Here is an 18,210-nt window from a genome sequence, read left to right as displayed (position 1 = left end):
CTAGGCACAAGCGACCAGACGGGCAAGACATTTTCGCAGACTGTCGGAGTAGCCATCCCGACTGTCCCAATAAGCTTGGCGCTCCTATCTAAGATGCGAAAGAAACAAAAGCACAAAGCACGCTGGACCTGCAGCAGTAAACACGTGGGCAGCGACATATTTAAGCATTTCTGTGTCATTTCTCTCTCTCTCTTTTTCTTTTCTAAAAGAAGGTAGACGTGTCGCGTAACACTTTTATAACGCGTTTGTCTTACCAGGTGTCGCCACAAGTACTGTCGCTACAGTCTAAAATGCTATTTCCGTATGCATGCACGCTAAAACTCAATAAATACTTAGCAGCTATAACGCTGCTGAAGCTACGCAAGTAGTATGGCCATACAAAAGTCGCACCGCCCATTTCGCAGTGTTCTTATTGGTGTCCGACGCTTTCTGTACGAAATATCTACTTCATACATTACAACTACAGCTTGCGGACGTAAGGTTACGTCAAGTCACGTGTCATTCGTGTGCACCTTTGTGCCTCCAGTGCGCGACGTGTTTTGGTCACGAGTGTCAGTATGATGCGCTGCGGCCGCAGCCTGAAGACGCATGGCATTCCGTCCGTTCCAGGGTTGCAGATCTGTGACGCCTTTCATATAAAAATATAATATTTTGGAAGATAAGCGAATTAGGCTTAAAGATACACAGAATTGCATGGCGCACACACTTAAATATTCCTCCTATGTGTGCGGTGCTATTCTTTTGGTCGCGCATTGCGAGCAGCGAGAAGTATCTCTATAGTCTTCATTTAGCCTTGATAGAGTGACTCCTATAGAAGTACGCTCCTAAGTTACCTTCTATGTATAGTATTTGGTGCAACACTAATGTTAACCAACAGACCTTAACTCTGAAAGAACGTACTTTCGCTATTTCGTCACGCGCCCAGTGCGCTCAATGCCGTTTCCCGGTGGATCAAATTCGGCAACATTTATGAGTTATTATAACGTAGGATGCGTAATTTGCCTTAAGCCTGCACGGCGGAAATAAAATATTTTTTTCCCAAGCCGCCGAATCAGACTTACGCTACACTTACCTCCAATGGAACAGTCTATCTCAAATGCGTCTTCTGTAACGAGTTCACAGAAACAATCACGTAAAAGCAAGCGCATTAGAACAAGCCGCATAAATACTTATATTTAGTGCGATCACAAATCACGGTATGTGCGTCGCGTTCGGCCAGCATTTAGATAGTTATACGACGCAAATGATTGCGGCCAACGCCCGAGAGCATTCGGGTCCCGTAGCTTATACTGCTAACATCTACGCGCACGATCTCCCCGTGTGAGCCAGGGAGAACATTCGGTTCGCGCAGAAAGCGATGAAAGTATGGTTCTACTGTTTAAAGCTACACTCGCGAAACTTACTTAGAAACTAGGATTCATGTACGGCGTGGGCTCGGGCACAACACGCTGTAAGTGAGCTTCTTTGCTTAAAGGGGCGTTTACGGCAGTTTACGAGTTCTCACAGCCCTCCGTCGGAAGTAGTAAGGGCTCTGTGTTCTGGCTTTTCTATAGCGATTATTCATCACCCACTCCTTGGTCACGCAGCACTCCTGCAGGCAGCTTGCGTTGCTGGACTACGCCGTGCTCATCACTGTCGCATCCGTACGAATTGCCAGCATGGGCTCCAATGTGGTGCCGACAAAATGCGACGTAAAAAAGCTAAAAAAATGCGGATTACTGTATTAAAAAAAAAAACGTGCATGGACGTTGCCCATTCGAGTGAGTTACATGCAAGGCGACTTATTTTATAATCACTGATAATAACGTTTTAAAGCAAGAATTTTGGGACTCCTGTGCAGGTTGCGTTTCTAGCTGTGCTTTGACTGGTATTTGATTCTTAGCGTGTCGCCGTCGGTTTTCATCGTCGCCGCATGAAAGTGTCGTGGAAGTCCCTCTCAGCTTCGCTGTAAAATAAGTGAAAGTCTACTTTTCCTGAGCCCTACGGCCGAGAGCTACAACGCTTTACCTTGCGCGTGAAGCTACGCCGGAAGTATACTCTTATACAGAACGCTGGATGCCTCCCAGATGTCGAGAAAGTCGCCGCCCACGTGACGAAGGTTGCCTGCACGGCTTCGAATCTACGTCATCTGCCTCCCTCCATGCGCACCACGGCGCGCTCTTTCTCTCAGTCGTTCGCCTTCGGTCGTTTCTTCGTCCAATGTCCTCGGGACGCGACACCGGATGTGACGGTATTGAGCATTTTCGTGTACTTCCGTGTTCCGAGCAGTTTCTCTGGGCAGACGTACTTGTTCCCCGTGAAAATTGTTATTTCGATTGACATTTCGCTGTCTGCGATGATCCGAGCCTAACCACAAACTATCTTATACGGAACAAAGATGGCCGAATGAGACTATAACAACCAGTGACATCAAACACACACGTCTTTGTGCCCGTAACGTAGATTTTCTCTTTATGTTCTTATTTCTTGCGACATATAAAATAAAGTGTCAAATTTAGGGTACCTTTCTTTTTTTCATTGCTCCTATAGCCGCGATACAGGTAAGAACACGAGCGTTAGTTCTATTTCATAAATGCGCGCGTATATTAGCATATTGCTTTATTTTAAACATGACCTGCTTCCCTTCCACAGCAAAACCGGTTAATGTAAAGTTCACGCATCCACTTATAAGAAGGAAAAATTGTGCAGATTTTCTCTCTATGCTTTGTTCAGTTTCGCTTATTGCGTGGGGCAGTTGCTCTATACTTGATCGAAGTGGTGGTATTTGAACTGTTTGAATTATCCGAGTTGTAACAGCTATTCGCCAGAGTTCACAAATTCTCAACTCAGTGGCGCCACCAGCTAAGAGTGAATATTTCTAGTACGTTCTAGTATGACGCTTGAATCGAAAGGTTTTATCCTTCAAAGGTGCGACGTACACCTGTGGGCAAAAGTATACGGACCACAGGGTCTCTGAAAAAAACAAAATTTCTTTGGACGTATAGCATGCATAAACTGAAGCTGACGATTGGATGAGAAAGTTCCCGATGCTAAATTTAGACTGCAGTCCTCAGTTTCAAGTTGCATTCCCAGGCAAAATCGGCTTTATCGCGCAATCCCTGGTCCGTATTCTTTTGCTCACGGGTGCACGTACACCGTGTTCAAGGGGCTTAGACAATAAAAGTTTCACGTGAATACGATTCAAGCATAGGGTGCGGAAATAGTGCGGAAACTATAGAGAATATTCAGATAGAATGTTGCCATATCCATCCAGCGATAAATTCGGAAGAAGTTAGCCTGCCCAGGGTAACCGCGATACCTTTGGTTTTAAAGACATTGGAACAAACAAGAATGAATCTGCTGTTAATAACGAGACGGCTATAGATGACGGCTGGAGCAAAGCAATGGGAAACGTGCAAGGAAGCGAATGTTCTATTTTTAATAATGCAGCTTGGTGTTAAGACATACCAGAAAGGTAAAATGAACAAACTGAGTGGCATGTTCCACCATCCCCTTTCAGAGGGGGTACTGGCATCATCATCAGCAGCAGCTTATGCATTCTCTGCTGCTATTGCTGACCACTTTACTCGGCACATTGAATTGTGTGGACCCGGGTTTCATTATTTTAATGCGTTTTCACGGTGGTTGACGTTAGTCTGAGCGGCTCTTGCAAAGATCAAGGCGGCCTGGATACACGGCTTTATCCGGTACGCTTACTTCTAGCAGTGCTGTGAAGCTGCGCGTCCGTGACGTCACACTTGTTTCGGTGCGCTCATAGAAGAGGCGAAGCTACATCTATGGAACCTACTTCAAATTTCGCCACAAACCACCAATGCGCGCGATGGACGCGTTCAGTTCTGTAAACACAAGAAATGCGGCTTAATTAATCACGCTGGGGCTGACATTAGCCAGGGGCTCGATCACTTCCTGTTCCGCTACAGCAATAATTTGTTTTATAATGTTGTAGTCAGCATTTTCCGCGTTTCAGTCCATGAGTGCGCAGGCCGTTCGCTTCTATGTATATTTGACAGTTATTTGTACGCTGCAGTTTTTCTACCGATAGAGTGTGAAGGCTGCTCTGAGAGCTGTGTCTAACTGTATTCCAGCCCACAAGACACCAGGAGTCAGCGTTATCAATATGACACAAACTTCCCCGCACGTTCACGCCACCCGTAGGCATAGTAGCAATGAAGTCCTGCGGCTGAGCATGAGGTACCAAGTTCGATTCCCGTTCACGGCGGCCGCATTCCCCCCCCCCCTCCGGATGTGGACGGAACTAAAACAATAGAGACTTTTGGCGTGCCCACTATTCCGGCAAACGGGGGTGGTCTGGGCGGATTGCCGGATAGTCGGGGGCGTAAACGTGAGCGGCCGAAGCGGTGCAGCCGCCTGGTGGTGTAGAGCTCAACCAGACAGAGCTAAAATTGCAGTAACGTACTATATTCTGCTTCGCTGCTGGTGCAAATTTTCGGCAGCAGCGTAATTGTGAACATGATAACGCCGCTGTTGAAAATGTGCACCCCAGCTAAGAATATAGTATTGGTATTGGTAAGAATATTGGCTCTGTTTTTACGTGGTTGAGCTTTGAACCACCAGCTGGCGCCACCAATTTGGGCACTCACGCAACTCACGTTTACGCCCCCGCTCATCCGACAAACCGCCCGCGCTTGCCGGAATTGGCGGCGAGGAGTTACGGAGTCGCCATCTAGCGGAAGCGCCTCGCTGTCGTAGTATGAGGGATCACGCGGCGCGCTCCTCATAGGTTTTGCTTTCAGCAGTAGCCTACCATGTTGCGCGCCTTCAAAGGCAGCCACTACCTATTGAAGTGCTTTCAAGCGTTGTAAAGGAGACACTCGAAGCGGGAAAATTTCGTCACTAAATGAGGACCGCAGCGTACGAGGGAATTTAAACTCGTTTTCAGCTCGCTTCGGCGCTCCCGAAGCAGCCGACGCGGCCGCTATGTCCACGTGATCCCTCCTAGCACGTCACGCCGACGGTGGCGCCAGCTTTTCCAGTGGTGGAGCTCGAGGCCAATACCGGCCGCACTAAGTGCACGATACAGAACCCTATTAGGTCGAATTAATCCCGAGCCCCGACCTACGAAATATCTCATGGTCAGCGTGGTACTTCGAGAACACTCGTGATTTAGCTTTTAAAAAAGAAAGGCAAGAAAACGCACGGCGTAGTTTCCAACACAAAGTGAGCAACTACGGTGCCGACGAGTCTAGATTTTTTACCATTCACGACCAAGCATTCGTAATACGCCTATAATTGTCCAACTGACTTCAAACAGATTTCGCAGAATAACAAAGCATATCTTTATTTCAATTGCATACGACTTCGTTGAATTGTTTTGCTTTTCAACTGCGCAATGAAGAAACTGATTTCAACGCATACTGTCAGCAAATCTCTTTACCCGACTGAGACATATGCGCAGGTAATTCTTAACTCTCGCGCATAGACGTACTGGTGTAGAATAAGGCACGGTGGCATAAGGTTGCTGGCTTGGAAGGTCGTTAGAGGAGCTGTCTGCTAGATCGCCGTTAATCAAGTTGCGTGCAGGCACCGCGGTACTGGGGCACAGACGAGACCCGAATGTGACCGCTCGATGGGTGCTCGCCATATTTCTTTTGAGTAGCGGCTACGAGAAGCCTTATCGTGGCGCACTTTATCGAGCATGACGCTGATATGAAGGCGATGACGTACGTCACCTTTCCGACCAAAGTGACCACTATATACTCATTTTCATACATAGTAGGCAACGCTGTGAAAGCTCTGCAAGTAGTGCGGTCATAGAAGTATCAGTCCGCGTGTTTTTGCAGCGCAGCAGTATGCAGCAACACTGGACATTCGAGGTGCGTTTGCGCCGTCGGCGCGCTGTCCCAGCATCGATGGCGCATGCGCGGCTCGGGCGTGGAGGCGTCGTGCGCCATCAAGGTGCGATGCCTGGAACGCCGCTGCCGGCGTTCCTCATTCGCCAGCGTTTTGACATACCTGCGCTACCGTGCGAGCACAGCTAAATGCTTCCAGTGTGCGACTTACTGCTATCTCGTACTTTAGTACTGCTTTGGTTACGAGCGCAAGTGCTGCGATGTGGGCACTGGTCGCAAAAACGTGTCATACCGCTCGTTCGCAAATAGGTTCAGCAGATCTGCGATGCCTTCTATATAATAAATACGCCCTATTTTGCGACATAAAAGTACTTATTTGCACATCGCATTACATCACGCATCCCTCACCTGTGACGTACTATTTCTGGTCGCTAATGCGAGCAGTGAGAAGTCTACCTAGCGTTCGTAGCATTGCCTGCCATGTATGAAACTGAGTTTAATTACAGCGGCTGTTGACTGATGCCGTGAACGTTCACAAATACAACTTTATAAGCTCATCGCTAACCGCTGACGGTGTTAAAATTCCAAGGTCAGTGAACAGCAGGGTGATGTACGCAGGTGGCGTGTAGTCAATCATGGGGTGCTCCTTTGAAAGATCACTCTTGCCGTTGCGCTTGTCCGACGGGTACTTCTGCTCATCTGGCAGATCCTTCTGGTTCAAAGGATACTTCCTGGCAAACTTGAAGCTCTCGGCAAGTACGTAAATGGGAATGTTCTTTTCCTTGGCACACATGGCCATCGTGTAGGTGCCAATTTTGTTGATTATACCACCGCTTTCAACAACGCCCTCTGCTCCCAGAAGGACCATGTCCACCTTTTCCAGAATGTAGCCGACCGCCGAATCGACTATCAGCGTAACACTGATGCCTCTCTCCTCAAGTGCATTGTATAACTGCCGGCCACTGTAGTCGGGCGCCGATTCGGTCACGTACACAGTGAAGTGCTTGTGGTCCTCTGCCGCAGCGAACAGCGTGTCACGCACGACACGTGAGAAGGAATGCGTCAGGATCGTCGAGCGGTCCTGGACAAAGGGGGCCGCAAGCGCCGCAATTTTGGAGCGTGCCGCGCGCATCTTCTCCAAGAAAGTTCGGCCTCGAGTAGACATATTTTTCTTGCATTCGTCAATGGAGCCGTCGAGCGCGGTGAGCGTAGCAAAACGCACAAATAATTCGCACGCAGACCTGACGCACGTGATCGAACACTTCGCAGTACAAATGTCACTGATAACATGCTGGAGGTTTTCTTCCATGCCTTGGATGGTCGTGTAGTCGTCCTTCTCGATGAACTCCAGCAGCAGCTGCAACGAAGCCACTGCAGGTGACAGATCGGAGTTCTCACGCAGCATGGCCTCCAAATCAGTGTTGATAGAATCAGCGTTCACACCTTCCATTTGGCCTACTCACAAGCAACACACACAGGAAAGAAACGTGCCACCAAAGCAGCTCAGAAGAGTACGCTAGCACGCGAACACGCTGCAACAACCGGAACCGACCAAACACCGGCAATCCGCTGTCGGAAGTGCGCGACTGAGATGCAGAAACAGGACTACAGAGGGCAGCACGACTTGTAATTGATAGTACTGACTGCAGGTGGCACCACATTCTCGTGCTGATGCTGAAGCGAGAGGGCTTTCGCATGGCTTTCGCACTGATCTCCACTTGGTGGTTTTTCGTCAAATTTTCTTTTTCATTAACGTGACAAGTTATATGGAGTGTATAATAATATTTAACATAAAAAAATTTCAAACGCGCTGTTACATTAGCTCATTTTCTTTCACTGTCGTTTCCCCCTTGCCTCAGATTCTCTTCTGCTACCGATTCCACGTGAGCGCATGTTTTCTTGTATCAACTTTAAAAGCCAATCTTTTGCTGCAATTACGCAGTAGACAAAACAAATGTGCGCAATACGAGGTGGGTTTAAAAAAGCCGACGAAAGAGCCACAAATATTGTGCGCCTCGATGAAACAGGCTAAGCGTTCTGTAGAGCGTGCAGAAACATTATATATATATATATCAGAGGTCACTGTAATTAAATATGGGACCAAACGCTCGAAATATGAAATGAATTAATGCAACACGCCGTCAGAGAAAGGACTTCGATCGTCCGTACGCAGAATCATATGCCCTAGGTAATGCCCGTGCAGTTTCAGAGACAAATAGGACATCTCCCGGACTTTCAAATTCGGATATCCTACCACAGACGTTCGTAAAACATGTCGCATATGGAGCTATTATAAACATATTAGTTGTCTACCTAAGAGGTTTTATCTTTGAGCTTACTCGTAACCGAATCATGTTTTCTCGTATGTATCATGTCTGCGGCCCACGTGTTCGTCGTACTTTGTGAATTTTCTGAGGCAATTTACTTTGAGAACTTAAGTTATAGTTCCATGTGTGCCAAATGTGCCTAGTGGAAGCTATACGCATACACTATGTCTAGAAGAATGATAAGTGTACAGCATTCATTTTAGCGCGCGTGCGTGCGTGAGCGGGCGCTCTGCCCATTGCATCCGTCACACAGCGTGTGCTGCGAATTACGTAATGTACAGAAGTCCCTGACATGCTCGTGAAATGTACGCGCAGCATGTCCCCATGATGTCCCCCGCGGACTGCAAGGAATGTTCGTAGGACACGGAACGTGCATCCAAACGATCGTGTGAGGGACGTCCGCGGGACATCCACTTAGGGTCATTGCAGTCACTAGCCGCACCGAGCTAAAAACACATTACCACATTTTGGCATCTCTATAGACGTACAGTGCCAGCAGGCGTCGCGATTTTTGCTCGTCACCGCGTACGCCGGCCCTTCAACACGTACGTACCATTCGATACAGTCGTCAAAGCGGTCAAATACAGTCGTCAAGAATACAGTCGGATAGTCGTCAAAGTAATGCGTCTCCACATACAAGGTTAGCTTGATCTGTAATAATTAAACGATGCGTTGAATAAGCGCTATATATTCGGCGCACGGGGACTTACCCATAGCCCTTCGTCTGTGCTCCTTGTTAACTCGATGGCCCAGCGCGAGGCTTGAACCAGCGCCCCAACGCAGCGTATCCTGCGCACAAGAGCTAGCAGTGCGCCACCTAAGACACCAGCGGCTGTATAAATGAAAAGGAATATGTTATTGTTGTTCTCCAGTGAAATGGTGTAATTAACCCACTGCATGCATGGGCGGCAGCTACTCCGGTGAATCGCGCCGTAGATCGGGCGGTACGGAAGTTCACGAAAATAAAAAAAAATTGACAGAAATCAATTTGAAAGAGAATTTCATTTTAGTATTCGTTTAGTATTCGATAAGATATAACATTACTTAATTCTTATGAGAAAATTGAGCGGCAGGCCGATGCGAATGAAACATAATTGTTTACATGTTCTCACTTAAAAAATGAAAGAGTGGGCAGAGGCAAATTCACGTGCTCGCTTATGAAACATAGTCTTCTCTTGCACAGGCTAACGAAATATTGGTGGCGTTCGATATCATGCAAAAGTCCTTTTGCGTTGTAGTAGGTTTAAATTACGCGCCTTCGCAAATTGCAGGCTTGGAGCGCGTTCGATAAGCAAACCAAATGCAAGATGCCTCGTGCGAAACTCTGAAACTAATGTTAAGCATTAAAAAATATTATTGCTGAAAAACCTTTACAAAAACAGTAAATTACAGTTTTAAGTTCAGTGTTTATTATGAAACACACTTTGTAAAATGTGTAACGTGCAAGTTGTTTAGCGTTTAGTTTTGAGTACGTAACAATGTTATTGATGACGTCAACTAGACAGAAACACATTGCCTTCAAACAAAGCGAACGCGCAGAGAAGCGCAGACGACGCTTTTCTTTATCGGCAAAACTTTTGAAACGGCGTGATCAACGACGGTAGCATGGAAGCGGGCCCGACGCACCGGACTGGTTTCCCTGTGTCCAGGGTGCGTATGATCATGAGGAGTTCACCGGAGGTGTCGTGCATCGGTCAGGACGCCGTGCAGATCACCACAAAAGCAGCGGTGAGTGCCCGAGAACCGCGCGGTCACTGTGCGATCCACGACGCGGTACAACGCTTACGACCACACCGTTTCCTCCGCTCGCAGGAAAAATTTGTGGTGTTCTTGGCACGAGAGGCCCTCAAGCACAGCAAGGATCACAGGACGATTGAGTATTCTGACTTGGCGGCCGTCATAGATGCTCAAGAGCGTCTGGATTTTCTGAATGGTGAGGGAATTGCTCGAAACACCTGTTCATTGCACAAGCGAGCACTCGTTGCGAAAATCGGCCTTGCGAGCGGCGCAGGTCGCTGTACGAAGCCTTTCAGAAAACACGTTCTCGCGTAGTAAACTTGGTTTGACCCGCTTTCGATTATTTCGAAGCATAAACTCGCGTTTTTTTCCTTTCTTTTTCTTCACGTGCTGCAGCGTTAACCTGCTGGCCTTGAAAGTGGTCCATTCGTGAATATCGACTGTTGGAACAGTCGATCGGCACGGATATTTAATTAATGGTGCAGGATTAGAATTAAGTGGCAAGTGTACTTGATATGTCAGAGGTGCACCTTAGGAGCTTCTCATGCTTATCTGAGCAAGCAGGTCGAATATATAAAATTACAGCATTCGTGAAGCACGAGTGCGTTGTTTTGAGAATGTCCGTCGTTAAGTATCGGCCATCTGCATGTCGCGCTCGGTGTAAATCATGCTAGTGCAAACGTGAACTAACACTCAATCATTGTGTAGTATACGAATCCGTACAAATATTCACTTTCACTTTGCATGCGGTGAACGTACGATAATGAAAAAAGAAAGAAAGAAAAGAATTGCAATTTCTAAGGACGTCATTGTCTTTCTTGAGATGGCACATAGTGTGCGGATTTCATTTCATGTTTAAAATAACAAGCCTACCGTCAGGACTACTATAGCTCACCTTTAGTATAGTGTACTACCTTTACAACATGCAAAGCCATTGTACCATCCGATTTTTTTTTTTAAGTTGTTGCTCAGCTAGCGATATCTATTATGCAATTAAAAGGTGAAGAAAGGGGGTTAACCAAGGGGCCCGACTTTTATTAGACGTGTCGTAAAAAGCCAACAAACACTGACACCAAGGACAACATAGGGGAAATTACTTGTGCTTAATAAATGAAATAAAGAAACAATAAATTAATTGAAATTAATGTGGATGAAAAACAACTTGCCACAGGTGGGGAACGATCCCACAACTATCGCATGCATTTCTTTATTTCATTCATTAAGCACATGTAATTTCCCCTATGTTGTCCTTGGTGTCGGTGTTTGTTGGCTTCTAATGCTATGACCAATAAAAATCGGGTCCCTCGGTTAACCCCCTTTCTTCTCGTTTATTACATAACGAGGGTCTCGAATCCGGCAACATTGATGCCTTCAGGTAGCGTGTGGGTTTATTGACCCGTTGCCTTCACCAAAAAGATCACATTCTCATGACGCCTGCGGCAGAAAGGATGTTCCACATCCGACGCCAAGGTTTACAAGTGGTGGCACTGGCGAGCACTCCCAGGGTTCTGCAAGGAAACATAAATACCCAAGAAAGTGGATGGGGAAACAGCACCACAATTAAAAGGTGGTATACATCTGCCTTAACAATCACTGCTTCATCTGAAGAATACTACATCATGCTAGCCGACACATTATGAAGGTAAAAATGTGCTAAGAAGGGGTAACTAATGCGAGTGGGTGATAAGCACTTAGTCTTGACACACTGTGCCACAGCAAAGCACCACAATCAATTCATACTTTTGTACTTTCAACAGCTTTGTGCCACATCTATGGACAACAACGCAGCAGATGAGATGGAAAAGTGCTGACAAGTGAAGCACTGTCTATCTCATTAGACATACTATTACCTTTAGTCCCATATATGCATAAACTAGGCCAACTGTGTTCCACTTGTCTTTTATGGCTTAAAACGCTGTGTGTTCCTTGTGAATTCTATAAGTGCTGCCATGAAGTGTTGCACCAATGCTTCATGGTACATAATTGGGTTATGTAACGAGGCTGCAATACAGGATTAATTGGAATACACAAAGCATTAGTACACTCTGCCAATGTGGAAAATCCTCATTCCTTAGAAGTTATTCCTCCAAATAGCCTTCTTACACTGTCAAATATATATATATATATAAAACGAAAATCCTAAATCTATGCCTGTGTCAGAGTTTATATTCATACTGGGGGCAAGTAACTGTTTCGGCAAATCTGGCTGGGGAAGCCTACAATGTGGAGGAAGATTCATGAAAGGGAAAATTGTAGTCTACCTGTTCGTAGCATGAAGCTGCAAAGAAAACCCACACACGTTTCTCAGAAAGAAAGCTTTGCAGCAGAAGAATAATTTGTTGTAGCCTGGGGAATGATCCCAGGACCGTTGCCTTTCCAAGGTGGTCACTCTAGAATCTGAGCTAACCAGGAGGCTAGTGGATCAGTGCGAGGGCAATTAAATCGAAAAGTCAAAGCTTCGTGCTACCGACAGATGAATAACAATTTTCCCTCTAATGTAACTGTTTTTCACATCAGTCCAGTGCAATCGTGTGCGAGGTTCTAAATGTGCAGCACACCAGTATGCTACATGTCATTGCCGCTGTGCTTTTCTGTATCAGACAATTTTTTCTATACTCATGAGTGACTTAAAAAGGACAAATTTTGTTTAAAAAATTCGCTGTCATTGCACACCTGTACTTAAATTCCTATTCTTATCTCTTCTTGCACACTGCACTGATCTTGCAAGTCAACATTATTTTTTAAACATGCACATACCTGGCAAGTGTGTATTGACCTCTTGACAGCTACTTGCTCAGAGAAAGTGTTGTGGCACGAGGTGCAGAAAACTTGCCAGTGCTGCATTTACGCAGGCACCAATCAGCCACCATTGTTACCTGTCACTAAGAAACATTGTGTATATGTACACATATGATCGAAAATATAAGGACCAGAGGTTCAGTGGTACATTTAAAAAAAAAAAAGAAAAATTCATGGAAACCCCAACTGACAGCTTGACATTGATGAATGCACTCCGATGCTGCATTGCCAAGTCCAACTGCACTTTCAGGTTGAAGAAACTTTAATCTGCGTGTGGAACCGCTGCATTTCATACTTTTGATAGTGAGTGTACTCAGTCATGCTGGTTCACATGCACATAAGCAAATCGATAATTTCTTGATTTTGAGAGTACTGTTCATTATTTTGTTCCTTTACCCCTCTGTAAACATGTCTGGTCTAAAATGTACAGGTTTTTACATTACGCTTCATTCGTTTGAGTGCTCATTGTTTCTATGTTATGCCTAGTACAAAAAGAAATATTTATGAAAGGAATATTTTAGAACTATTTTATGAAAGATGTGGAATGTGTCTGGCAACTTTATGACTTTTATGAATGGACTTGCCTTCAACTAAATGCGTCCGCACCCTCACCAAGTTCCTTTCTTGCTATTCAAATTGCACTCCAAGCTGTTCCGCCGAGCAAATGGAACAGTGTCTGCCATGTGCCACCCATCATTGCATCAAGCTTTTGCATTGTTGAGCAACTTATATTTGTTAACAACATTCATAAACATAGCAGGGCTTCATTAAGGCATAAAGGTTCATATCCTCTATATCAAATCAGCTACACTGCTCGAATAGTGAAATTTCTTAATTGGATCGAAAAACAAATATTTTCTCATTTCTAAACAAACTGAAATGTAAAGATTGTGCGGAGTCCACTCAGAAAAGAAACAAAGACCTTGAACTGAGGAGCTCGTAAATAAGAAGCAGCTGAAATGTTATCCTGCATGGCACTTCATAATGACAGCGATGAAGCACAGCAACAGCAAGTCACCAGATGTTGAAGGAGCAAAGCAACTCTACAGCTCCACACAGTGATGTAAACAAAGTGGGATTGCCCAAATAATAAATTGTTTAGCCTAAACCAAGAAAAAAAATTTGTAGGCCTCCTAAAGGCATCCTTGTTGAATAACTGGAATTTAGCTGCTCTGTGTATTCGCGTAACAACTGGTACCCCACTGTAGCAAGTGACGTAAGGTTTCTGAAGCCTTGCCATGCTGGCATCAACGCCGGCTACGAGAAAGTGCGAGGATGTATGGTCAGGCATCAGAAACCTTATGTCACTTGTGATGAAGGTGTCGTGTACCGAATTCCCTTGTCATGCGGGAACCACCACATCAGACAAACCGGTAGGTGCTTGAAACTAGTGCCTTATGGAACATGCTCGCAATATCAGGTATGGGCAAGGGGGAACACTTGCTGATCACATCCTCTCCTGCGAGTCAAAATGTACCAGCCGTTCCTTGATAAATGTGTTATCATAGGAAGGAGCAAAGACAGGGTAACTCAAGAAATCATTGAAGCTGAAAAGATAAACAGAGCAGGACGCACATGTGTGAGCACACCTTCTATTTTCTTCTGTGATAAAGAGCTAGCGTTTCTGAGATGCAGATAGCGGTTGTATAAGCGATATGTCCTTCTTTGGGCGTATAAAGGTGATGTACATGAAAAATAAAATTTGTTGGAAGTTAGCGCTCATACTGTTCGTGCGTGTCTGAATTTTCTGTCTCGTCCTTATTCATTGCTATCCTAGTATGCACTTTTCATTGTTGTTCACTTGCTAAAGAAGTGAACTTATGGCAGTATTGTTTTTCTATATATATATATATATATATATATATATATATATATATATATATATATATATATATATATATAGATAAATAAATGAAAGTGATGAAGTACAAGAAAGAGAAACAGAGAAAAATATTTGTGGATCAGAGTAACGCTCTCTGCTACAAACCATTATTGTCCACAGATATTGTCCCACAGAAGATCAAGTACAAGGACTACCTGCGGCTTGTAAAGGAAGCAGAGTCCAAAGAACTGCTGAAGGAGAAGCAAGCCGAGGTGTAACCGGTGGAAAGCAGCAGCACCTCTGCAGTCATGTACACATCATGTCACATCACTGTAATATACAAGCTGGATTAGCCGTCTTTCATTTTATTTTCTTGCTAACAGAGAACATTTATTTCTGCTATTTATGCCTGACAAATAAATTGTTTTCTTTTCCACTTTCTTCGTCCAGCTTCACATCATGTCCAGCTGAAAGAGAGGGAGAGAAAAACCATACATTTATTACAGGTGCCATCAACTGCTGCATGCCTGTCACAGCGTCAGAAACACATATAAGCACTGCTACGTCTCATGCCATCTCACTCCTGAAGGAGCCGGTCGGGCTTCGAAATGTTGAGTTTTTTACAAATAAACTTTGGTTGGAGTTTTACTTCTTTTTAACTAAGAAACTGCAGACTATGGGTTCACGATTGGAATGAATAAATTTTCAATATTTGTTTGAGGGCGAGCTATCCTTTGCGACCTTGCCTTACAAAGCCTGGCTATGTAAAAAAAAAAAAAATAATAATAAATAAAAATTAGAATGTGAAATTTTACGAAGCCGAAACCACGACCTGATTAATTTTGACCACGTGTACCCCAATGGCAGGTACACTGGCATTCTTACATTCATTGCCATCTAAATGCAGCCACCTCAGCCGAGATTTGATCCTACGCCCTCGGGCTTAGTAGCGCAACGCCATAGCCGCTAAGCCACTGTGGTGCATAGACTGGGTCAATGCACGACACTCACCAGATCATCCTCGTCCCTGGCAGGCTGCTCTTCCTTTTCTGCATTTTGCTTCTCAGCAGTGTAGAAACGCTCTACCTCATCATCTAGCCAGGTGCTTCGCTCACATTCCTTCTTCCCAATAGGTGGCACTGCTTCTACGTGTGAGGAACGGACACACATGCAGTAATGTAAGGCACAAGACAACTCAATGAGTGGCGATACGAGGGAAAAGGAAACAGCTATAGAAGAGAACATAACACTTTATCCAAAATTAGCTTACTGTATAAAATTCTTTAGAGATTCAGTAGTATGTTAGTGAATCTTGACGGTTAAGTCACAGCAGCAATAGAGCTAAAAGAACAACCTTGGTAGTCGTAATAGTTCTGCGGAAATCTGCAAGGTGGAGAAAAGTAATAAATAAACGGCAAATGAGATGTCCACCCAATTGTAACAACTGCTACAAAGGAAACCCATACGGGTTCCTCGGAAGAACCTTGGTAGTGCTTGCCAACACCATAATTCAAAGAGGGTTCTCATTTCATCTACCTGACCACAAGCAGCAATGCATGTTGAAGTGAACACACAGGCTTCTGAATGCTTCCTGTCACAGTAAAGTGGCCCAAATAGTATAAAAACGAAAAAAAAAAATCATTATTTAAAGTCGGTAATACCGCAACGAAATGTGGTCATGAGCGAAGCAGGTGGTTTTCTTGACATTCACATTGTGCAGAAGGAACGTTACTACTACCCACAAGCTGCACATGGGCAGAGAAATATGAGGTCCGTTCGAATCACCAGCACTTTCTGAACTAATTCGGGAGGTCCAGTTCAACATTGCAACAAATTCACACTGCCATCCATTTGACATAGTGCAAACTTAATGCAGCACAATTTCACAGCATTCCCTGTACTAGTCTGAGAGGTAGCGCAGAGCTCATGCCGGTGGTGACATGCCAATTCTGTGCGAGAGGACTGGCAGGACCTAGTTTACAAAGTTCAGGGAAAATCAATTGTACCTATGACAAGGTTGACTGCAGCAAATGTTTGATTGAACCAACAAAAAATTCCGATGAGAAATATATAATCACTACAAAATACTGGCATATACCATTTCAACATGCAAGATTGCTTCACATCAATATTACATGCAGGGCTACTAGAAGCTTAGTGCATACTATCCGTCCACACCCCAACGATGAACCTTGTTGCTAAAGAATCCTCCCAACAGACCTTAAATTTGCCATTGTCGAAAGAGCTGTGCAACACTTCAACCACTGCTTCACTGCAAACTATGTTTACTGAGATATATGTCCGCTCACCTTTCGTCAACAGATTCCAAACATCGTCCTGGTCTCTGCTGTGCAGTTCCTTCAGTTTCTTCAGAAAGGTGTTAAACATGTCGGGATTTGCTTTCTACAAAACCAAGAAATTGAATTATAGTCAAGTGTTGAAGCTGCACATTCAAAAGTCCTAATGTTAATGACTCTGGTTTAATTCCGGTCATCTTGACTTCCTTTAATGTGTACCTCAACTGAAATACAAGGTTCTGCCCTTCTGCCCTCATGGTAATGTGGCTGTAGTGATTGGGATTTCAGCTCATGAACACATAATCACAAAATCAGTATGGTTAGGGTTTAATGTCCCAAAGTAATAGAGCGGCTAAAAGAGGCTCCTTAGAAGAGGGTTATGTATTAATTTTGACCATATGGAGTTTTTTAGTGTGCACCCAAAGCTCAGTATAGAATCATTATTGTGTTCAATCCCTATCAGAACACACCGAAAGTGAATGGGAATCAAATCGAGGACCTCATACACAGCTGTAAAATGAGATAGCCACTAAGCCACCATGGCAGGTGCCTGATCTCCTAGATAGCACAATGATGTTGGTTGAAAAATATAGATTGTCGTAATGAGCGGAGTGGTGGCGCTGCCTGTCAGTGTTACGATAAAGCAAGCAGTCTTTTGCAGTAGCAGTGGCAGGTGGAGTCACCGATCTATTGCTGAAAAAAAAGAAAAAACTTTTTCCAGCACTGCCACCACTTTTGATTTACTTTAAACAAAACAGGCAAGTACTGCATTCAAGTGTGATATTAAACAGAATACACCACGAAATGCCACTTATATAAGTAATTATGCTCAATTGAGCCAGAATAGCCATTTATATACGGCACCCTTATTTTCTCAACATAGTTTCAACATTAGAAAGCCTGGGCCTTCACAACTTATAGCAGAGGACACACCTCAAGTGCAGATTCCCGGTAGGCTCGAAGGCAGTGCACTGCTTTGCCATGGGCTGCTCGCCCGAGGGCATCCTTGAACAACTTCACAATGACTTCTTCCAGCTGCTGACAGACTGTCGGGAGGACAACAAAGCACAGCAGTTATGTGCAGCAAGCTACTGCCTACTGCAGGGATTTCTAATGCAGCTGAATGCCTCCACAACAAAATAACCTGTATAACGAAGAATTGTGTATGTCCCAGGTGAGCTTCTATCTTTGATGTGAATTGTAGATAGCTCGGCAGTGAAGACTATTACAATAAATTAGCCTGTACAACGAAGAAATTTAGGCATCCCCAATAGTGTGACTTATTGCTTTAGAACGAACACAAGTAGCAGCATTACTACAGCCCTCCGCAGATGCTACTGATCTGCGGTGCACATAAGGAGTGCAGACAAACACGATAACAAAGACTGTGTGGTAGGGTCTGGACTCCGCAGTAACTA

General features: G+C 44.7%; 3 protein-coding genes across 4 annotated transcripts in view; 1 reads left to right on the top strand and 2 right to left on the bottom strand.

The window, feature by feature from the left end:
* Positions 1-6,335: 6,335 nt before the first annotated feature.
* On the bottom strand, positions 6,336-7,386 carry LOC142579278 (translation initiation factor eIF2B subunit alpha-like). Its single transcript, XM_075689318.1, has one exon. It carries the CDS (start codon positions 7,258-7,260, stop codon positions 6,343-6,345), a length of 918 nt encoding a protein of 305 aa, XP_075545433.1. The 5' UTR covers positions 7,261-7,386; the 3' UTR covers positions 6,336-6,342.
* A 2,263-nt stretch (positions 7,387-9,649) lies between these two features.
* On the top strand, positions 9,650-14,931 carry Chrac-16 (chromatin accessibility complex protein 1). The gene is made up of 3 exons (XM_075689317.1): positions 9,650-9,865; positions 9,950-10,070; positions 14,676-14,931. Exons 1-3 carry the CDS (start codon positions 9,743-9,745, stop codon positions 14,771-14,773), a joined length of 342 nt encoding a protein of 113 aa, XP_075545432.1. The 5' UTR covers positions 9,650-9,742; the 3' UTR covers positions 14,774-14,931.
* Positions 14,827-18,210, bottom strand: part of Ku80 (X-ray repair cross-complementing protein 5 Ku80) — a 29,343-nt gene continuing 25,959 nt past the window's right edge. For both annotated transcript variants that reach the window (XM_075689312.1, XM_075689313.1), the window contains exons 17-20: positions 17,726-17,838; positions 16,805-16,898; positions 15,507-15,640; positions 14,827-14,962 (exon numbers count right to left, since the gene is read on the bottom strand). In XM_075689312.1, coding sequence (XP_075545427.1) covers positions 14,948-14,962; positions 15,507-15,640; positions 16,805-16,898; positions 17,726-17,838 — 356 coding nt within the window. In that variant the 3' untranslated portion in view covers positions 14,827-14,947. The remainder of the gene's footprint in view (positions 14,963-15,506; positions 15,641-16,804; positions 16,899-17,725; positions 17,839-18,210) is intronic.

Source organism: Dermacentor variabilis, chromosome 4 (assembly GCF_050947875.1).
Source record: "Dermacentor variabilis isolate Ectoservices chromosome 4, ASM5094787v1, whole genome shotgun sequence".
NCBI classification, from domain to species: Eukaryota; Metazoa; Arthropoda; class Arachnida; order Ixodida; family Ixodidae; genus Dermacentor; species Dermacentor variabilis.
This window is presented reverse-complemented; position numbering and strand designations above follow the sequence as displayed.